Consider the following 23,995-nt stretch of genomic DNA (forward strand, 5'->3'; position numbering starts at 1 on the left):
CCCCTGCGCACCGCAACTGGAGAAAGCCCGCGCACGGCAATGAAGACCCATCCCAGCGAAAAATAAAATAAATAAATTAAGAAAAAAAAAAAAGTCTGGACCAAAGAGTTCTCCTTAGTTATAAGCCAAAGTTAGTTACTTCATTTCCCAAATATAGTTAGAAAAATAACTTATTTTATATACAGCTTAACAGTACTTGAGCCAACTGTGGTTTCATTACTTCACTTGTAAGTTCAACCATATTTTCCAAAGCCATAAAAGATATTTCAATTTTTTGCTGTTTGGGGAACTGCTGTTATTTCTATTGATATTTCCTCCAGGGGACTATTGCAATTCCCATAGCTGCCACTAGCACGGTGTAGTGCCAAGAGCACAGACTGATGGTCCAAAGGCTTGGCTTCTGAATCCTGGCTCCACCATTCACCAGCTCTTGAGCAAGTCACTTCCTCACTGAGTCTCAGCTTATCCATAGGGAAAATAACACGGACCCTGCCTTCCTCAAAAAGTTGTGGTAAAGTACTTTGCAAGTTTTAATTGTGCTGATAAGACTTAAAAGCACTCAGAACATTTGCTATGAGTACATTAAATTTAGCAGATAGGATCTCTTTAGGTGTGTCTGAGAAAGCAGAACAAAACTTGAGTCAATTATGCTTCTTCCATGAAAATAAAAATGTCCAAATAATAGTCAAACTAATGTCTTCCTTTTATTTAAAGTTACCGGGACCTTTTACTTATTTATTTTTTAAATACAAAAACTTTGGTACAGACAGGCTCCCTGTGTGCCTTAAATTTCAACTATTACCAGTCATTACTTGATCTAGATATTTCCTCAGAATCATGTTTTCGCTTCCTTGAGTCCAAATTTTTGGGGTTACGCACATCCTGTATTGTTTATGGGCTTGGTTTAATTGTAATAAAAATTTCCCCATAAACCAGCGTTTAATAATTTGCTTTTGGGGGATTTCCCTGGTGGTCCAGTGGGTAAGACTCTGCGCTCCCAATGCAGGGGGCCCGGGTTTGATCCCTGGTCGGGGAACTAGATCCCACATGCATGCCGCAACTAAGAGTTCACATGCTGCAACGAAGATCCCACGTGCCACAACTAAGACCCAGCAAAAATAAATAAATATTTTTTAAAATTAAGATAAACATCAATACATATTTATATTTAATATAAATATTAAAATAAATATTTAAAATAAATGAATATTTAAATAATTTTTTAAAAATGGTTTTTGGTTCATGCCTACCACCACTCCTAACTACCCAGTACCTTTCCCAATAAGAAACTTTACCTCCATTTGGCTTCTCTTTCTCACAGCTCTCTCTACTCCCACTGTGATCAAAGCAAGCTGACTTGACCTGTGGGAAACTCATTCCAACTGAAGCCTCTAAATATCTGAGTTTTCTAGCATCCTCTAGATCAATCCTCAATTATCACCGAATAATTTTTGTGAAACTTCCTCACTGTCATGTTTATATTCACCCTTTCCTATTTTGTTCTGAACAAACATATCAGGAGTTTTCATAGTTATTCAATGATTTTTCCATAGCTGTTTAAATGTTTCATAGCTACTTCCCTAAAATTGTACAGATAACTGTGCCTGCTATGCAAACTACAATAAAAACAAAAGTTGCACAGCTACAAAACTTGGCTTCTTTCCAGACACAACATAGTTGACTTACTTTAAAAGAACTAACATTTACTCTGAGAACAAGGTGACTTTGATAATTCAGCTTTCTGTTCAGATGAAAAGACAGTTTACAAATCTTAGAGCTTGGATAAAAGGTGCAGTGCCCCAAATCACAGTCATTTAAAGAGACACCAGCTATTATAAGCAGGTCCAAATCCTGTCAGAATGTAAACTCTTTCCAAAAACAAGTCATTTCTTGTCTAATTATTTTAAGAGTCTTTTTAGTTGTACTATTTTTAAAGTACAGGGACATACAAATTAGCCAAAGGGTTTTTTAAGCCACTGATGCATTGAGTTTGATAAAAGTTAATCCCATATAAAATTGCAACTATAATTCTATCCTGATGCTTTTCTTAGACTAGGCAGAAGTCAGAAGACTTTTCATCAGGAGGGAGATGAGAGGAGACAGCACTAGATAAAGTCTATCCCTGGCAGAGATCATCTAACAAGGGCAGTTAACGAGTATTAACCTAATTCAAGTCTAGAGCTTACCTCTACACGGTGTGTGCCATAAATAATGAAGCACTGCACTTCTTCCTTTTGACAGATAGTGTGATGGTCACAATGCCTCAAAGCAGACAGTATTTTTTTTTCTTTTCTGTTTAATTTCAATCCATTTTCTTCTATCATTGGTTAAACAATACATTACCTATTTGACAGTCAAGGTTACAATATACAATATCACTGTACTCTACACATATGAGGATTCAAGAAGATGACAATCAACAGTACATCTTAGTCTTGAAATTATACTGAAACTTATTAAACTGAAGCCCAAGTAACTGAAGTCCTCAAATGACCAGATTTTGTTGTTGTTATTGGAGCATTTAACTTTCAGGAAAAAAGTAAAACGGTAAGCGAATTTCTTGAAAGAAAGTCCAGGACATGAATTGGGATCACTATTTACATAGAGGACTGCTCACAGCTTTTCTGCTTACCATCCTGGACAATAAGATGCTATGAAGAAACAATGATCCTGAAACACAATAAGATCATTCTTCAAAAAATATACTTTCTAAGAAAAATGGACTAAAGTCTTAGAAAGATTCATCTTTTCATTCAATGAATATTGATTGAATGCCTACTGTGAGTCAAACACTCTTCTGGGTGGTAGGGATACAGCACTGAACAAAAGAACACAATTCCTGCTCTCAAGTAACTTACATTCCAGTAGGAGGAGAAAGACAAGCAAAATTATCTGAGAAGTTAGATACTGATAAGTGCTATGAAGAAAGATATTCAATTATAAAATTAAAATGTCAAACACGTTTTTAAAGAGTAAGCTAGAATTAAACAGGAAAATTTAGTACATACAACATTTTACTACACAAAAATGACAGAAATAACAGATGTTACCGCACATACTTTCAACATCAAAGGCTGATGTTCTCTATTTGTACTACCACGTACAAGGTCACTTTGTTTTAGGACCCACGAAACTGAGGGTAAAACAGAGCCTCCCATTCTTCAATCATTTTAGTTAAGTAGTTTGTTATATTGCAGGATCATTTCTTATATGCCATTCCAAGAAATGAATTAGATAGATTTCTTTTTGTTCAAATCTCCTAAATTTGGGCCTTTTGGGGCTTGCTTATTAGCTTAATTCACAAATGCCTGTGTTTTAGGGCAATGAATAAATAGTAGCTGTTCTCTTTTTATTGAGAGGACAGTGAAAAAAACAGATAACCTCAGTCTAATTTGGCCCATATTCCAGTTTTTATATTTCAATTAAGTCACAGGAAAAAAATATTTTTCATGTTTTCTTGAACTCAAGTCTTAGTTATTCCTTCTATCTTGTCTCACCATAGACAGTTAGTAGTGTGAGCAATATTTTTAGAAGTTGTAACCACACAATGTAAAAATGAAAAGAAGGGCTGAAATGGGTATATTTAGGAATAGCTGCTTATTTTTCTGACATTCACTTCTCTCAGGTTAAAATTATAGCTGTTTTATGTTATATAGAAATGGTTATGGGGAATTCCCTGGTGCCTCAGTGGTTAGGACTCTGTACTTCCACTGCAGGGGGCACAGGTTCAATCCCTGGTCAGGGAACTACAATAAGATCCCACATGCCTCGGCGAAAAAAAAAGAAAAAAGAAATGGTTATGATGTTGGGGGAGGAGGGCCACAGAGAGATAAAGGGAATTAGAAAGGATTTTAAAACTTTAAGTGAGGACTTCTCCGGCAGTCCAGTGGTTAAGCCGCACTTCCACTGCAGGGGGCACAGGTTCGATCCCTCGTCGGGGAACTAAGATCCCAGACCGCACATGCTGCACAGTGTGGCCAAAAAAAAAAAAAAAAATTATAACCCCCCCCCCAAAACTATAAATGAATATGGGCCTTATACATTTTAAGAAAGAATCTAGTCACATTTAATATCTATTGTCTTAAAGAATATTACCCAACATATTTTCCATTGCCTTAAAAAAATATATGTATAGCAGCTCCACTGTTCTCAATGGTATTACCATGAAAAAGCTGAGGATGATAAAATCAGGGAAATTACTTTCGTGGTTAAAATCCTACACAGATACACATGAAGAAACTCATAGACTTCTGTTACTAAAAGCTGTATTTGTTTTTTCTTCATTAACCAAAATTTGCAAATCATGGTTTCATCATACAAGAAATAACTTTTTACCCCACATATTTATGAGGTGGTTTTCTACTTATAGCAAATACTTCTTCCATATACACAAATACTCCAAGAAAAGAGTAAAACTGTTTCCCTTTTTAATATAAAAAAGCTACTTCTCTTTTTTGTCAATAATATAAAGTTCCATTTAATAAAGGCCACACTTAAGGCTCTAATGGATTCCCTTTTACATGTTCCTCATTGAGGATCAAGGAATGGGGTGGGGGGTTGGAGGTACATAACTCAAAAACATACACTTGATATTTTTTAATTGTTTAAGTACCATAACACCAGTTATATTTTATTAGAAGTTCTACTTAAAAATACATAAGATATTTTCATTACACTTAAAAGTAGAAGAGGATGAACTACCATTAATATGTATGTGCTATCAAGGGTAATAGAAATTATTCTCTATTATCCTATATCCAATTACCCTATATTCAAGGGATATAATGATAAAAGTCTCAATTAAAAAAAACAGATGCAAAGGTTAAATGATAGAATCATGACTTGCAGAAGAGGAATTAAAAGTGGAATAACAATTTATAGTGGCCCTGTCCCCATGCTCATAATTCACAGATGGTAGAACGGAAACACTTGGGTGGTGTGAACTGCTGTAACAGGTGGAAATAATACCTGTGTGCACAGCAGCTAAATCGCAGTGATCCAGCTCTATCAATAAAGGCAGCAAGCGCTTCAACAGGCTCACTGGTTCTACCACTTTTTCTTGTCTGGATGCAGATTCTGACTCCAGAAGCCCCCAAGTTCATCCAACAGCAGTGCAACCAGATCTTGCTTTGGAAAATCTCTCAGCAGGGAGCTCTCCTGGGGTGTATTTCATCAGACTGCTACTTCCAACTCTGCCAGGGAACAAGCTCGCAAAAGGCTTCCTATCAAACAGCTCTGCCCTCAGCACTTCAGACATTCCCAGCCGTGTCTTGTGGCCTAATCACGATTCATGTTCCTTCTCAGACTTATCTTTCTTTGCCTGATGTGACTTCAAAAACATATTTTAAACAAAATAAATTGTAGTAGTAATTAAAATAAAAGATAACAAATCTCAAGAGTACTTTAAACAATCTCCATCAGATTTGGGAGGCTGCACTGTGCCAGGCTGTCCTTAAGGGCACGCGCTCTGTGGCAGGCCACCTGTCACTGGCCCAAGGTCACATACTGGGAGGAAAGATGCTGATCAAGAAGGCAGAAGAACTAGTCCCGTTGTGGTCTCTGCCACATAACCATGAGCAAGTTACTTAAAAACTCTTTGTCTCTGTTCACCATCTGTAAAATTAAGATGGATACGAGTACCTCACTCATAGGATTGTTGGGGATCAAAATAAGCAAAAACATGAAAAGCGCTTAAAACAATGTTTCATACACAATAAGTGCTCAAGTAATATTAACTCTTATTATCAGAGTTTAAGTCCCCTTAAACAGTATAAAATTTCATATTACATCTTCTGTAGTACAGAAAATTCTACACTTAAATGCTTCCTTCACTAATGGGGCTTTCTCTTTGGCAATTTTTCTTTCTCTTTCTTTCCTTTTAAAATAAATTATTTAAAAAAAATACAACAATTGGATTGCTTTTCTTTAGGAAAATGGCAATGGCTCAAAGGAAAAGTAGAGTGTCGTTGAGGGAAAAGTGTTAAACCTGCAGCTGAAAGACCTGAACTCTAGCTGGGGGCTGTCACTTGCTAGTTGCCCCAGCCAGGCCCAGGGGGTACTGTAATGGACAGTGAAGTCTGCACTCTAGCAATGGGTCACACATATTGTACAAATAATAATATGGAGTTTTAGATATAGTCTTCATTATTAAACATGCTTCATTTTTCTTTCTGTTATCCTACTGCAATATAGAATTTAGAAGTGTTCTTTTCCTTAAGTCACCATTCAAACATAAATCTGACTTCAAAATACGTGCCAGAAATAAAAGTACAAACAAATATGCATTTGCAAAATATGGGTGAGAATTAAGGTTATTTTCTAGATGATTCACTCCAAACTCTGGGAGGAAGAGAAAGGGTATTATAAGGAATATCTTTATTCTCAGTGGTATAGCTGTGAACTTAATTGGCTGACTTAGTAACAACACCTTGAGTCATTTTTCTCCAATCCATCTTTCTCCGTAAATTATTCCAACCAATGAACAAATTTACATGATGAAAAAGAAAACGGAAATGACTAAAGAAAAATAACTCTATACTACAACAAGTGTCCTGCATCAGGACCTCCCCTTGGTCTGGACACTGCCCATCTTTGGTCCACTCCATCTCTGAGCTGGTGGGAGGAGGAAGGAAGTCAATTAACTCAGGATTAAATTAAATATACGTAAAGCATCTACTACAGTGCTAGGCACCTTGTCAGTACCCAACAGAAAGCTATTGTTACTATCCCGTATCATATATGAAAGAATCAAAATCCAGAGAAGTTAAGTTGGTTTCCTTGGGCCGCACAGGTAGTATACAGGGATTTGAACCCATATTCAACTAGCACCAAAACTCCACCTTGTTGCCTACAAAACCCCTTGCTTTGCCAACTGCAGTTGAATTTGATGGTTGGTACAAAGTTCAATCTGCTAAAAATCCACTTGATATCGAAATTAGTTTGTTAAGTCAAAGTCTGAGCCGTCTAAACAATTGTAACATGACTGAGCAGACAAGTTGTTTTTATATTCACAAGGAAATGAGCTGTTTCCACCCAGCATGAAATTACTTGTGTATCTTCTTAGCCTGCTCAGTTAAAGCTTGTTCAAAATAACACAATTACTCTGTCCTATTTATAAATAAAAACTCTGCACACCTGTTAGTGATTTCATTTGGATGATCTATATAAGGTGGCACAGACCCTTGATAGAAGTTATTTCTGTAACATGTTGCTACTTCTCATATAGGATTTGTGACATGCATGTTTTGTCTAGTGAAATTAACATCTTTTCTTTTTCTTTCTTTTTTTTTTTTTTGAAATTAACATCTTAAACTGATTCTTAAGAATTTAAATTGCCTCTGGGTATCCTGTCAGTTCATTAAAAGATAAATCCAAGTGACATTTATTTATGAACAAACTGCTTGGAGAACCAAATAGGAAAATATTTGCTAAACCAACATATTGTTAAGACAGTGATATGAGCAAAGGCTTTGTTAACAGAAAAGAAAATGCCATGTTCAGGTAGGGTGTGTATCTGACAAGACCAATGAAGTACAGCGCTCAACACCTGGCCGGGGGGGATTTGGTTAATGCATGAAGGAAATATGAGTCATCCATTCATTCACTGGAGAACTGTCACATACCTACTGCCTAGGTGGGCACAAAGGTGCTGTTTGGTAGGGAAGACAGACTTGGATCTACCCTCAGAGGTACAATAAAGGAACTACCATTCACAACCTCCTCCCTTTCCTCCTTGAAGGGAGATTTTTTTTCCTTAACATTAATTGTCCAAGTGAGGAAATGAATACCCCATATGGCCTTTCTTGAGATCTAAAGATAAAGGCCATTCAAAACAGGCATTTGCAGGGGAAGTGGGGGAGGAGTGATACTTCAGAGGCAAATTCTTTTCTTAAAAAATATGAAGGTCTTGAATTTTTCACAAATTTTCCATCCTACCACCACCTTCACTCTGGAGAAAAGAAAGATTAGGGAAGAAAGATCCTGTTAAGCCGAGAGAAGGGGTAAGATTGCCTCATGCAAGAGGCTTCTAGGCCCACAGCCTGAGCTCACAGACTGAAAGAGGGGTGTATCCAAGACCCACCGGAGGTTGTATGCAAAATTCTGCATTTTGATCAGAGTCTCAAAGGGGTCCATGTCATTTATAATTTTAAAAGTTAAAGTTCAAGCAGAAGTGTGACAGATAAATACTCAAATTCTGGCTCTTCTGCGTATTAGCTGTATGATTGCCCAGATTTGCACAGCAAATCTCCCAATTTTTCAGAACTTCAGTTTCCTCCTTTTAAAATGGAAAAGATAATGCCCAACTCATTGTGAGGATTAAATGAGATAAGGCACGTCAAGCTTCCAGCATGACAATGTTCATCCACCCACAAGGAGGACAGCAGAAAGCTGTTAGAGCGTCTAGCATTATAAGGAATTAGATCTGAAACCATATACACCAAGAACAATGACAGAACTTAGACAGAGCCCCTAAAACACCATCAGTTCCCCATGTCTGCCATTTTGTAACAACTCACAAACCTCCCCATATGAGCAAATTTCTCTCAATTCCATATGGTCATGAGACCACACTATTATGACAGACCATTGGTGACAGACACTCAAGGACATCTCCAATGTCTCTTAGGTGAAAAATCCAGCACTGGGAGAAAAACATCTCAGACTATTATCCCTTAAATTTATTAGAAATTAAGTGAAGGTTGAATATTCCATTTCTTTAAGTAAACAGGTGTCCAAATTCTGTAATAACTGGTGTGATAATACATTATTCTAAAATGCATAATATCTCCATGTTTATATGTATAACCCCTCTACTTATTTATATGACTAGTTATTAATTATCTAGACCAAGTAAGACAAGTAACAGAAAATCTAAAATCAAGAAAAATTCTTGCTCATTTATAATCAGGTTTGGACTTTGGAAAGCTTTCTTTATCTAGGTAGAGAGGCCAATCTAAGATTTACATTTGCTTCAGATGGTCCAATAGATCTAACCAAACTATTTACTGATCCTTGTCTATACGTCAATCTTACCTGTTTTATAACATACATACCTGAATGAATAACTACTCAGCCCAAAGGTTAAAAAGTTTGCAGGTATTATACTCTTCCCTTACACATATTTCAGCTATTTTTAGAGTCCAAATGAAAACAGCTAGTACAGAAGGAAATGCGCATGAAATTCTTGAGGTCTGCTCAGATAACAGTCAAGATAGGTCAGTGGATATTTGGAATACCTAAGACACTGATTTAAAATAAAACACTCTGAGGGCCAAGAACACTTTCTAAAGTTGTGCTTGAGAGTAATGGTTTGTATTAAGTGCTTGATTCCTCTCTATTCCAACATATCCCTTAGCCAAAAAGTTTCTCCATTCGTCAGAAAACATTATAAGAACCTGTTCAAAGTTCAGCAGAGAAGTTGACACTCCCCTGATAGAGCAATCTTACCTCAGAGAGTCTCTAAAACCCTTTTTCTAAGTATTTCAGAAGAAGGCCCAAAATGAAAAAGAAATAAAATCTAACAAAGAAAGGTTCTTTTCTACCTCTGTTCAAAGTTGGTAAATGTTCAACTCTCTCCAGGAAATAAAATCATACAGCAAATAAAGGCTGACTTAACTGAACTGCAGTCTGTGCTTATCAGTCTAAATTCAAAACAAGAACCTTAATTTGTAAACCAAGTAGGCACTGATTCAGCAACCATGTACTATGAGGTACAAGGCACTATTCCAGACGCTGGTGATACCACAGTCCTGCTCTGATGGAGTTTACATTCCAAAGGATAAAAACTTGACATATGTGTGATGCACTTCAAATACAATTTTAAAAACATTTTCTGAATATCTGTGCTAAACCACAACAGAGTAACCAAATATCAAAGCCTATAATTATAATTTTAAAATGAGAGGCCAAAGTAAGAACTTCTAAGTTTTGTTAGACTTTTCAACTTATTCATCAAAATGCTTTGGAGGTAATCTTAGGGGTGGCTTAGGATCAATCTCAATTTCAAACCTGTTATTTGAAAAAGTTACGTATGTATGCCATACATGCAGACAACAATGAGGACCCTCCTTCCCCTCTACACAAAACACTCAGAAATAGCTGAAAGAAAACTGCCCTCTAAAATTTAAGTTATAAAACTAACACATAATGTGTGTGTTATCATATCATAGCAGAAGCACGAAAAAGTTACCTTCAAAAGGTTTCCAGGATTTTTTTTTTTTTTTTGGCCACGCCATATGGCTTACAGGATCTTAGTTCCCCAACCAGGGGTCGAACCCAGGCCACCGCAGTGAAAGTGCCGAGTCCTAACCACTGGACTGTCAGGGAATTCCCCAAAAGGTTTCCAGGATTTTTAAAACGTCCCTGTTTCCTAACTGGAGGTTTTAAAACTTAAAATAAAAACTCCAACCAAATGTAAATTTAAGCTGAATAAGGACATTAAGATAAAGATTAAGATATATAAGAAATAATATTTTACAATGAATCTAATTAAAACCCATGACAGCATGATTAAAATGTGATTATCAAATGTAATATAAGATTTAAAAAGAATTCTTGAAAAAGACATACCCTAAAGAAAAAATATAAACCTTAATCCAAAATCTCATTAAAAATTTTTTTTTTGTTTAAATCCTAGGGGTTAGGTTGAGGGCAAGAGGGAAGAAACAGAGAAGTAAAACCTATCAGAGAAGTAAAAACCTACTGAAGCTCTATTTGAAGGCAATGAGGCAGTGACATTGTACAAATTAATTTCAGCTGGCATGAAAATAGAGGTTCAAATATGACTGCTAAATTACAATGGTATACTAAAATTTTAAGTTTAGCAATGTAAGAAGTGCAATTACCAGTGGCTGCTATACTTATTTGTACTATAAGAAATAAGTTTTATAAAACAAGCATGTATTCTCTTAGTAAAAGGAAGAAACAAAGATATTTACAAAAGCAAGAAAAGAGTCAATTTGAAGAGGTCAGTCACCACAATGTGGAAATGGGAGTCACAAATAACAATAACAGTGCCGAAGAATAACACTTACTGAGTTTCCTAAATACTAGGTCCTCTCTTAAATGTTTTACATTTAAGATTGTATCCTCACAACCACTGTCAAATAGACATTATTATCATGCCCAATTTACAGATGAAAAACCATTGGACTTGGGGAATTAAGTAAGGTGCGCAACGTCACACAACTGGTAAGCGGCAGCTGGGATCCAAACCCAGGTGTTTCTAATCCAACTGGCAAATGTCTTCACCACTCTATTAAACAGCCTTCTCAAGAGGCCGGTAGAGGCAGTGCCCACCCTAGCACAGCCCAGAAAGGATACACAGAGGAACTTGTCTGGTCCGTGAGGCAGTACTACTCCCCTTATGAAGATATGGAAGGTTTTCTGGGCAATTTCCCTTCTCTGATTCCATGCTCACCAAGCAATTTCTGGTTTGCTCCAGCTCCCACATGGCCTGCCTAAAGGGAGATCATGGCCTGGCCAGAGGGCACACATTCTTGGGGCCCCTGGTAGTTCCAAATCTCATCGTAAATTACTGAACTTGCAACCTGGTTTTACAAATTCCCAATGAGCTGGGGTAACGCAGGTCTTACTCTCTGAAACAGGTTCTTAAGGCTGACCACCTCATTCTAGATTGTGATATTCTTTCAAGGACACACTGCCCCATGGGAGTAGTTGTGCCCCGCTGATACACTCCTCTCTCACCACCTCCATCAAACCTCTCTAACATATACTTTCAAAATTAGAAAGTTTTCTAATTCCCCTTAAATTCTGTAAAGACTCCCATAGCTTCTCTTGAAAAAGTGTTATGAAACTCAATGAATGATATGCAAGGAATTTCAACAGCTCTGAGAGGACGGTGCTGTAATGACCAGCAATATTTCCCTGCAGCAATCATTTTTTTCCCCCCATTTTTAAAAGCCACTTTCCACAGTTCAAATATGGTGGGTTTAGAAAAAAGTTGACAATCTAAGTTAACTATATTGGATACAAATATATTAACCTTTTTGTTTTTAGTTCCTTAATGTATTATCAAATACCTCACACAGTCAAAAAACAATGAAGACTGACAAGCATCATTTAACCACACATTCAGCTTAAGCAATAAAATATTACCCATATAGTTGAAGCTGCCGGGTACAGCATTACAATGGTATTATCGTATAGCCCTTGTAATTGTCATAATAGAAGTGAAATGTTATTCAACGAAGCAAGGAAAGTAAAGATTTTTCCCCCCAGCTTAAATTTGGGCAGTAGCAAAGCTTATCAGCCAAATCTACATGCTATGATAATTCTGAGTTTTCTTGACGGGAGAACATTGCAAGATAACATACCACTCTCTCTTGGTATGAATCTCCTAAGTGATGTATGGACACAAACTAAGAACAGGTGTTGCCCTGACTCAGATGATTTCTAAACAGTCATTGGGCCAGATTAGGCCTGGGCCTAAGCCATCTGTTTACATGCTACAGAGCAGAGCTTCTAACCATGACTGTCCTTAAATGTTGGCAACAGTGGGAAGGCCTGTCCAGGGGCAAGATATTTTCTAGGGACCACACCTGTTCCCATTTAGAGCACTCTTCCCTTCTGTTAAAAATCAGTCTCATTATATACCCATAGCTGTATGAAGTTGCTTGTTCCTGAGTCTGATAACCTCAAACAAGGGATGGCAACTTCTCTGGGCTTCTTGACTAACACAGAAGCAAAGCAATGCCTGTGGGTTCAGTTCAACCTGTATTTATTAAGCCCATTCCACGTCTAGTACTTCGGGTACAAAAATAAATTAACCACAGTTCCTCAAGCAGTTGACTCTAGTGGTTGTAGGCAGACCTGGTGCATGAGGAAGAAATTATAGGAAAAAGAAACCAAAATAGGAAAAAAGGAAAAATGGGTGAAGGAAGCAAAAAAGATGGAATGAATGCAAGTCAGCAGGACCAGTCACTGAGGTCGGCGCTCCTGGTTTATTTTCTCCTTGGGCCTCTCCATTTCAGTTTCCTTCTAAGGTTCTCCCTCTGTTCAACCCCAAGGGGTATGCTACATCTTCTTCTTCTCTCATACCCTCTCCCAGGTTAACTGGCCTAGGCTGAGGATTCCCAAATCTCTTTCCTCCAGCCTGGATCTCTCACCTGCACTCCAGACCTGCACATACTCTGCCTGCTCAATGTCCCCAGGTGGCACCTCAAACTCAGTACGTCTGAAACTGAACTCACCACACACCTCTCCCAGCTCCCCTCAAACCTGCTCTTCCTTTTTGTGTGTCTTCCCTCAGTTATACAGTCCCCACCATTTACTGGAAACCTTAGGATCCACCTGGACCCCGGCTAGTCCCTCCCCATTACCTGATAGGTAGGTCCTGAATATCTCCAGATGCCACTCACTTCTCTCCAGCCCCATCCAAACCCAAGTGACTACCATCTGCACCACAACTCTACTCCTTTCTAGTCATTCTCCAGAGGGTTCACGCTTCATAAAAACAATCACACCACACGCCTATTTAAAAACTCTTCACTAACTTCCCCATTACTTTCAGGACAAGCCCAAACCCTTTAACAAGAACCCCGCATTAGGTGGCCCCTGCTCTACAACCTTTCCTCTGCCTGTGTCTTGGGCCTTGTGCTACTGGCATAGTCTTTTCCAGTCCTTGAGAGGACCACCCTGCCCCATCTTCAGGTCCCAGCTCAGACATCACTCACCCTGGGAAGCCTTCCCTTTGCTGCCTCTCCCTGCTGTCTATAGCACCCTCTACTTCCCCCATCATCGCATGCATCATGCCTGCTTTCTTACTGGTATCAACAGTAGGGTGAGCTCCTAATACATATGAGCTTGGCACTTAATAAGTCTTTAATAAAGACTGATCAAATGATTGGATGTTCACCAGGGGCACAGTTTATCTATTCCTGACTTTTTATGAACTACAACATTAGCAGGATCTCCAGTCAAGACTACAACATAGGCATTTAAGTGAAATAACCCGTTTTTCCATCTTTCTCTTACCCCAGAACCAGGCAGCCAAAGACTGGAAGGGACCTGGGTTTAATTAGAGCCCTTTTCTTCACAGGCCTTACACAGCATTTTAAATTTAAGACACTATATGGACACTTGAGGACTTCACAACTTCCTACAGACTGGATTAGGGGTTTTCCAGGGCAAACTTCCCTATGATTACTGTAACAGACTATAGTTATTAGAGCTATGGCTTTACATGCACATTAAATCACAACCACAGGCACCACTGCTATCCCATGGTTCAGATGAAGGAACCAGAGCTCAGACAGGTCACATAACTCACGTAATGTTAAACAACTAATTGATGAAGAAACCAGAATTCAAACCGAGGCAATACGTCTCTCGAATTTTGGCTTGGCCTGTGCAAAACAATCAATGAATGTTGAATGAATGAATGAAGTCAGTAAACTGTACTAGATCAGGACGACCCACGTGGGATTACACCAGAAGACCAGAACTACTTGGATAATCCAAAATGCATTCCTTTTTTTTTTTTTTTTTTTTAACGTGGCTTAAAACAACCATTTTATTTTGCTCACAATTCTGTGGGTCAGGAATTTGGGAATGACTTGGCTGAGTGTCAGCTGGATGGCTGGGGGCTGAAAGGATCCATTTCCAAGACGGCTTCTTCACTCAGATTCCAAAATGCATTCCTATCTCATTCTGGATAACATTTTGGGGGAACATATAAACATTTTCAAAACTCAGGCATTGGTAATTCTCTTACGGGGCACACCCAAGGAAAGACCTCTTTGCTCTGTATTATTCCTTCCTGGTGGGGAGAAGGGCTTACAGGCTCATACTTTGAGAAGACACAGCCAGCGTGCACGACAGTAGCTGGGAAGTAAGGAACAAAGCCCGCCCAGAGAAGCCTGCAGCCTTTCCTGGGGCTTACCTCCCGCAGCTCCAGTCTCTGGGCCACAGCCTCCAGGCTCTCCTGGCCAGTGCTCTCCACGGACAGCGTGAACTCTACAAACTCATTGTTGAGCAGCTGGATCCGGGCAACCAGGCAGCTCTTGCTGGATACCGTGTAGCGCCGGGTGCGTTTTAGTTTCAATCCAAATGGCAGTGGCATCTTCTTCTCCCTTCAAGAGTTGGAGGGGTGAAAAGGGAAAAGCACCGCCACCAATCCAGTGGTGGCAATGGTGAGAGAAAGCGATCCTGTCCTGAAGGGAGGAGTACTGTACAGTCTCCGGCTGCTCACCCAGCAGCTGCTGCCGCCATTAAAAAGCAACTGAGTCTCCAAAGACCAGGTGATGGGAGCACCCACGCCAGTGCTGGGGAAAGAGGAACACCGGTTACACAGGCAATAGCAACTCTGGGCTTCGTTTTCAAAAATAAAAATCAATAAAGCTGTATCTAAGCTTTCCCTTTCTTCTGGAAAAATAAGGCATTAGCAGGATCTGGGAGGCAGTGGGGAAGTTTATCATCAGAGCTGTGTTACGCCCTGGGTCAGATTCCACCCCTCACTCAATCCCACAGATAGTGGTGACAACGTGTGGCTAACTTCAGGATTAAATGAGATAATGGCTGACACTACTATAACCCCAAATTTAGTAGCTGGCATTAGTGGTCCTCTTTCTATTTTAGATAAAGTTTTGTTTTTTCATAGTTAACTCTTTTTGGCTCCCCGATACTCCAAATGTTAGGGTTCTTTAGTCCTTAAGTGAGATAATTGCAAAAAACCTCCAAAAGAGCTACGTTCAAGTCTCAGTCCCAATTAGGCAAATTAACCCTGAACACGAATGGAATAATCCCCTGTAACACATGGCAGCTGTGAGGTTCAAACGAGGTGAACACTTAACAAGCATTTGTAGAACTCTCTGGTTTATAAATATTTACGTCACCAAATCGATTTATTTATAAACAAATTATAAAAGACCCTACAAATGCTTGTTATCGGATTACCACCGGACGCGTGGAAGTTGTGAAAAGCGTAGCCCTGGCCCCGGCCCCTCTCCGGATGGGGACGCCTAAAGAGGCGGTGAGCCTTCACCTAAGCGGGGCCGCAGCCCAGAAAAGGAGAGGGGCGAGGCCCTTAAACGCCCTCCCGAGTTAATGCGGGGAGGACGCTGCTCAACACGCCCGTGAGGCCAAGAGGACAAAGGATAGCTCCGCCTCCTCCCTCGTCCTCCCCCCACAGAAAAGCAGGCGGCGTTGTCCGAGCAACCCACAGCCTCAGAGGCTCCGGAACCCTCCGCCTGCGGCCGCGTTTCCGGACGGATGCTCTAGGAGAGTACAGGCTCCCGCTGATGCCGGAGGGAACACTTAAAGGACCCGGCTAGAGCCCCAGAGGCGAGGAGGAGGTCTGGGCGGGGTCCATTTGAATGCCGATTTGGAGCTTCAGGACCCCCGCCAAAAACACGCGACTTAAAACTTTTCTAAACAACACCCGTTGGTGGTACTTCCTGGGCGGAAGCAAACTGGCCTTGAGCGGCAGCTTGGAACTTTTACATTGGCTGGATTTTTTTCCCCCTAAACGAGTCGGCAAAATCCCGGATAGTTCCAGAATCCCGGGACGGTTCCCACCCTCCGTTATCTTCTGAACAGAGGCTTCCGCCGAGGATGAATCGTTTGGCAAGGCTCGGCCGCAGCTGGTTACCCTGAACTTGGGACGGGAACCGCGCGGAGGGGCAAGGGCAGCCCCCAACCCTCTCATCTGCCGGACACAGGACCCAGGCCTCGGGAGAAGCGGCTTTCTCAGCCTCACACTAGGACGGGCTGAGTTGGGAACCGATCCCAGATTCCTCATTCCCAGCCCTCTGCTCTTTTCCGCTTTTTCTACTGCGTCTCAGCCCCAGAGGTGATGGGCACTCAGGGCTGGGGGGTGGCAGAGCTAGAGTATATAGTTTAGCTATTACACTAGGCTTTGCCAAACTTAACATTTTATAATTCCATTCCACAAAAGTGTATTGCGTCTCTGAGTACAAGGCAGTGTAGTGGCCCTTTAGAGAAATCTAAGACGAGTCCTAATAAGCCGTCCTTGCTCTTAAGGAGATTACAAGCATGCTATAATTACATACATGGCTGTATCTCTAATAAGGACCCAACCACGATTTTCTGTTTGTTTTTGTTGTTTGGATTTTGTTTTGTATTTGAGCTCTGGTTATCTCCAGATAGTAAGAAAAATAAAAGTTAAAAACGAGGAATAGAGGAAGAAGGCCAGAGGAAAAAAAGAAAACTAGAACTACATAAAGAACTGTGTTAATTAACATTTGTTGTGTACCTTTGGAAGGTAAAAGCACCATACTAAAGGGGGGAATAGAAAATAGATATTACGAAAAGACATGGGCTCCACCTGCAGTTTTCAATGCTCTTTTCTATGTCAGGGTATAAACCAAATAGATAGCTGAGGCAAAATGAAAGAAAAAAAAATCAAGAAACGAGAACTTTAAATAATAAGCTTTCAACTAGAAAATTGCCTGATAAGTTATGAGTGTTTGTATAAATTTTAAAAGATTATATATACATATCATATATACTAAATACCCTTTCAAGTGATGAGATGGTGAATTTAAATTTTACATGGAAATTATGGTAACTGGAAAGAGGACAGATTAAGTCATACAGAGGGAAAGATGAAAATTTGCATTGGGGGGGTGTTCAAATATGGTATTCTCTTCACTATGCCTTGAAGGCAGTAGATACTACACTATATAAAACTATGCCTTGAAGGCAGTAGATTACTACACTATATAACTTAATCATTAACTTAAGCTCTGATGAAGCAAACAGTAAAACTTTCAGTTGTCCCTGAGTTTGAAATGTTTTACTGCATCAGGGATAAAGAAATGCCAATGTTTTCTCTTTTTTATTTTGGTAGATGTTATAAGGTAACTGAAAAAGCTGAGGGGTGTGTGTGTGTATCAGATGCATTTTTTCCCCAAGATCTATCCATAAGAATAGCTTGCTTTTTGTTTATTAAGACGTGTTAAAATAATGTTCTGCTTAATAATTTACAAAATTAACAATTGACACATTTAATTTTCAGTTATGTGCAGTATTTGCTACCAAATGATGTCATAAAGTTAGGAATGTTTGAATAGAGGAGTAGAAATTTAAGATGCTTTGGGGGGATGTCTGTTTCGGGTGTAAAATAATATGAAACAACTTGAAAGGTAGTTGGAGCTGGAATTCTAATTTATCTAACTACTTAAGTAAACAAAATTCATAATTAGCTTTTGAAGGAAAATACTAGGAGATATTTTGTTTCTCTACAAAATCACTTTGTTATGAAATAAAAAACAAGTATATATTAAATTCTGTTCAAGTTTCCAAAAGGCAGTCCGAGATATTTATGAATTCATTTTAATGTTTTTACATCACCTTTCAGAAGTTTCTCAAATACAGTTTAATTCTGAATCCTGTAGTTTCCCGCCTTGTTGCAAAAGTCCTCACTACACGTAATTTTGCTAATGATGCTTTCAAATAAAACAATCACTAAATGAGTATATGACATTTTTAGAATAATATACAGATCTATAGCATTAAATCAAACGCATGTTTCTCCTGAACAAAACATTTATGCGTAGAACTCGAGAATAAAATGTGCTAGGAACAGCAGACAACTACTTTCAGAGTAAAATTTCTATCATATCCCAAACTTTAAAAAAAATCTGTCAGCAACCATTAGGCATACAGCGGTTGTCACCTGGAGCACACGGAGTGTTTTGAACGTGTTTGCGAGCATACGCTATTATTATAAGGCTTTCTCAGCAAAAAAGAAAATTAAGACGGGCATGCCAAGAGCGGCCAATCTAATCAGGATTTGCAGAAATCACAAGTCGGAATTTGCAGACCCAAGAATTCTTTTTTCCAGAGTAAACAATCTTTACTCCAAAACCAAAACAAGTCATCACCACGAAACAGTCCTTCCCTACTCGCCTTCTCGCCAAAGTTACCTAGCAAATCTCGCACTTTATAGTCTGAGAGGCAGAAATATGCCTAAAACGTCTAAAACCCGGATCCAGAATTAAGCCGCTACAATCAGCCGAGGAGTTCAGAATACAAGTTCAAGACCCCTTTGGAAATTACTCAGGTAGATCAGAGAGAACCTGGAAAAGAAAGACTTTTTTCTTTGTTACGCTCCTCCCTTAGGTCTGGGAGCAGGGACCCATCATCCAGGACTCCGGGGCCGGCCGACGCGCTCCGGGGTCCCGGCTCGCGGACACACGCCAGCGCTCGGCCCCACGCCCGCCCGCCCGCCGCCCGCCGCCTGCTGGCCCGGACCCCGCGCCCTCACCTGCTCCCGCTCCCGCATCCTCGGGGCCGCGCGCCCCGTTCAGCGGCCCGCCTCCCGGGGCCCCGCCGCGCGGCCGCCGCAGCCGCGCCTGCACGCCAGCCCGCGCCGCGGCGCGCTCATGGGGCTCGCACGCCTCACTTCCTGTCTCCCCGAACTCGGCCCGCAGAGCATTCCCCCGCGTAGGGTCCCGCGGCGGCCGCGGCGAGGGGAGAGGCCCGGAAGTGGGACAGGCCGGGCGGCAGCGCCGCACAAAGAAACCGGGCGGGGGCCGGGGCAGCAGGAAGGCGGGCGGACGGGCACAAGACGCGCGGCCGGAGCAGCGGCGCGGCCGGGGCCGGGCGTCCCTCCCCCTGGGCCGGGCGGGCGGATCCGGGGAGGCGGTGGCTGCCCGTGACCTCAGAGAGTTGGAATGCGGGCGGGGGAGGCGCGGACAGCTGCGCCCGGCCGCCGGGGAGGGGGCGCGCCGCGGCTTTTTTTAATCCTATGACCACTTATTTTAAGAGTTTCCAAATAAAGCAAGGCTTTTAATAAAAATGAGAGGAGGGGGATATTATTTCGGTACCATGTAAAGGGTTTTATTCCCGTGTTGTTCTTAGGTGTTCTGTAAAATTCTATTATGGCTGGAGTTGTTCGTTTACTCTTACACATTTCTGAAAACAGTTCAAACATTCTATTTCTTCCTCCCATGCTTACGTCTAAGGATATAGCCCATAAAAAAAGGAAAAACACTGATTGGTACAGGGTGGCAAAGTCCCCTTCCCCTGAAAAAGGTTGTTATGCCTCAAATAACCTGTAGGTCTTCAAAAGAGCTGTATGCTTAATGCAGTACAAAGTAGAGCTCTTAAAGATGGGGAACTCCAGGGTCAAATTGTCTGGGTTCAAATCTCAGCGCCAACGCTTGCTTAGCTGGGTCACCTTGTGCGAATTTCTTTACCTTTCTGTGCCTGCTCATCTCCTGTAAAATAATAATAATAATAATAATCATTATCCAGTCACTTGTGTGAAATGTTTCATTCTAAGCCCTATTAGCAATTTTTATTATTACATGGTATTATTACACTGCATTATTATTTTTATTACTGCATGGCAACACTTAAGCCAAGGAATAAAACTGTGTGGCCCTAACACCATCACAATAGGGTGTTTCGCCTTTACTTGGCATATGGTTTGAGTGATTGGAGCAGAGAAATTTTTATTATGTAAATTTTATTTAAATGATTTTTTTTTTAATATGTTTGTTTCTGGAAAGCTTTCTTATGTTACATTTCATTTAGATCTCATTTTCTTCAACAGTTAACAGACACTTATTGAGTACTTACTCATGGTCCCTGCTCACAAAGGACTTCTAGTCTAGTGGGTAATAAACCTACACACCGCACATACACATGACAAACAAGGCCTAAGTGGAAAGCGCCATCCTGGAAGTAGGAGTGCTATGGGAGAACAAACCCCAGGCAGGACTCAGCTTGGGTAATGGAGCTCAAGGCAAATAGGATTACATGTGTTTCTGTACAGAAGAAAATCAATCAATTCTGCTTATAATTGAATTTCAACCGGACACCATGAGGGGGTCAATTCGTGTGCGAAGAAAGAAAAGAGAAAATGAGTGGCTCTCTGGTCTCCCAAAATAGAAAAACTGAAATTATGTGTGAGTCTTCTCCATCTCCAGCCTATCATCAAGACCTGCCACTTCCTCCTTTGAAATGTCTCATGAATGCTTTCTTTCCTCTTTGTTCCTGAATGCCCCCCTCCCCCACCATTCTAATCCAAACCTTCATCCCTCATCATTTTACATCTGGCTTATTGCAACAAGGGCGGTCTCCATGCCTCTGGTTTCTGCTCTCTCTTCTTTCCATGTGAATACCAGGCTTACCTCTCCTTGGGGTTTATCACTCCCAATGGACCCCTAAGGCTAAGCTGTTCTGCCCGACCTTTAGGGCCTTTCTAAATCGGCCTCAGCCTCTTATGACCATCCTTACTCCTCTCTTCTCCCCTACTGCCCCCATCAAACCGTTTCTCCTGGCCCAGAGCACCTCCTGCCCCACTTCCCTTGGTCTAAGCCTTCCGTTGCTTTCCAAGCCTCATTTCAAGGCTCTGCTTCCAAGACAACTTGCTAGCCACCCCATTCCACAGTGATCCCCATACTTGGCAGGAACGTTAAAAACTGTTTCATGTAGGCTTCTTTTATATCTCCTAGAATTCCTAGGACACTACTGGGCAGAGGGTAGGCACTAAATAAAAACTTGTTAATTGAATCGGGAAGAAAATAAAAGAATTTTAAAAATAGAAAATGATTGTAAAACCCAAGCGATGTTATACACTGAGCTGAACTTCCTCCCTCACAGTTCACAAGTGCCACTTGCTGACCAAGTCCTTAAGCTCTATTTTCCTGCAACCATGTTAATTTGACAGTAACAGCCCCATGACAAGCCACTCGAACAAAGCCTTCAAAGTGTTCGGCATGAAATTATTATTGGCTTCTGTTTGTATGGAAGGAAGTGAAATAATTTATATGGTTCAACCCCAAAAGATACAAAACGGTGCAAGTGAAAAGTCTCCTTCTTACCTTGCCTGCTCTCCTCCTGGGGGGTAACTGGTGTTACCATAATCCTATGTACCCGTCTAGAGATAGTCTGTAGATGAATAAGCGATTACATATCTGTATCTTTACCTCCTCTTGCTACCCAGAAGTGATATACATTCTTCTTCCTGTGAAGGTAATTCTTTTTAAAACAAAGTAAAAAATTTAAAATTTCTACAGTAAAAAGATGTTCAATAAAAGGGAAAGAAATTGTGGTTTTGGTGGTACACTGACTGATACTTTCTTAGGGGTTAAGAAATTAATCTGCTTTGATAGCTTGGTGAGTACCCACTATCTCTCACTATATAAACTAACATGATGATGCTGGCAATATATTTGTTCCATGGACAAGAAAACGAAGAAAAGTATGTCAGCTTCAGTAGCAAAAGCAATTGCTGTGACTGGAATTCCCAACACTTAAGGGCTTTTGATCCAAGGGTAGACATGCCATGAGATATTCACTAATGAAAAAACTTGTCTATTCAAACCGCATTTCTTGGAAGCCAAATGCTGAAAAGAGAAAGCTAAATAAGGTGTATGGCCCTGTTCTCAAAGACTCACCATGTGAGGAACAGGTGAATATATAATTCTAGTAGGCAAATATACTTAACGGGTAGATATTCTAAGTGGAGTGGTGATATCCAGTTTATCACTATGATCAGCTTCTGGCTGAGTCTGGAAGGACAAATAAAAAGTTCATTAGGCATTCAAAGAAAAAAAGAGAAAAGCATTCCAGGCTGAAGGACACCCCCAAACACCTCTCTTCTGCCTTCCTCTCCCCCGACACTTGCAAATGATGTGCAGCACCCAGTTGGAAGGCTGCCCTGAGAGGAGGCTGGAGATGCTAGGGGGCCGGTGTTAGAAGACAAGGGACTCCATGCAATTGGGGTTAGTACTCAGACCTCTTTGACTTCAAAACCAATGCTCTTTTTAGTAATCTTCTCTCTTTGAAAAACAGCCCAGAGCCCTCAACTGGGATTCATTGAAATCTAGTCCTCATTCTGTCTGCTAGAGCAAAATATGTCATTCCTCCTGAACTGGAGAGCCCTTCCATGCTGGAAAATAATTCTCGTTGTCCTGCTTAGTCTTTTTCAAGTTGAATACCACTAGTCCCTTTAATGGTTTCTTTCAGGTATCATTATGATTATCTTCCTCTGGATGCAATGTGGTTTATGAAGATGCATCTTACAGGGAAGCACCTGTAACAGTGTCAGACCACTGAACACCATTGGTTTAGTGGGGTTATCCCCTCTGTGATCCAGACGCACTCCTGAGATCTAAATATGCAAGTTCTTAAGCAGCCTGCAAGTCTCCTTCTGCAGTTTTAAATGGATTGTCTTGAAAGTTGACTCTTTCTTGAATACACTTAAAAAAAAAAGTTTTCCCTATTCTGAATACATTTTAATGAAAACAGTCTCTATTTTTCATAAAATGCTCTTTCACTATTATCTAAATATTGACTAAGGATTTTGTATGCAGTAATGGCAAAACACGTGTTTGCATTCTTAGTCCTGAAATGGTGGGTGAAGAGATAGAAATAAGGTGCCTGTCTTTTGGATTGTGAGTGTTGTGAATGCAGGGACTCAGTCTCATCTTTGTGTTCTGGCTCCTAGCACAGCATCTGACTCAGGGTAGGCATTTAATTTTTAATCAACAACCATAGTACTGCAATGAGCCAAGCACAGTTCAAAATACTTCCCAACTATGAACTTACCTCATCCTCATAATAACTCCATGAAAGACAAACTGGTATCATACTTATGTCACAGATGAGGAAACTAAGGCAGAGGGGATAAGCAACTTGCCTAAGGTCTCAGAGGGGGTAGCAGAGCTGGGATTCAAACCCAGACAGTCTGGCTCCAGGGTCCCTGTTCTCAGTCACTCTGCTCTGCTGCCTCTCATCAATGTTGAATGAGTGCATGATCATTGGATTTATCCATGAGGAATGCTTTCGTAATTTAGGTCATTAATTTATTTTATCCTTCAAATATTTAATAAGTGCTTACTATGTGTCTAGCGTCCCGAAAGAAATTCTGGAGAAATACAGACCTACAAGGAGTTCATAATTTTGTTAGAGAGAACAAACGCACACGTGCACACACACATACACGCAAATGAGATGAACATTACAGAAAGGATATTGTGTCATACTAGTAGCTCCCACA

At 40.5% G+C, this 23,995-nt stretch overlaps 1 protein-coding gene across 1 annotated transcript in view; it reads right to left on the reverse strand.

Annotated features, from left to right (window-relative positions):
- Window positions 1-19,592, reverse strand: part of PTPN21 (protein tyrosine phosphatase non-receptor type 21) — a 64,124-nt gene extending 44,532 nt beyond the window's left edge. The window contains exons 1-2 of the mRNA XM_059914779.1: window positions 19,250-19,592; window positions 14,903-15,284 (exon numbers count right to left, since the gene is read on the reverse strand). Of these exons, the coding sequence (XP_059770762.1) occupies window positions 14,903-15,082 (180 nt within the window). The 5' untranslated portion in view covers window positions 15,083-15,284; window positions 19,250-19,592. The remainder of the gene's footprint in view (window positions 1-14,902; window positions 15,285-19,249) is intronic.
- Between the last annotated feature and the right edge of the window lie 4,403 nt (window positions 19,593-23,995).

Source organism: Balaenoptera ricei, chromosome 2, assembly GCF_028023285.1.
Source record: "Balaenoptera ricei isolate mBalRic1 chromosome 2, mBalRic1.hap2, whole genome shotgun sequence".
In the NCBI taxonomy this organism is placed as follows: Eukaryota; Metazoa; Chordata; class Mammalia; order Artiodactyla; family Balaenopteridae; genus Balaenoptera; species Balaenoptera ricei.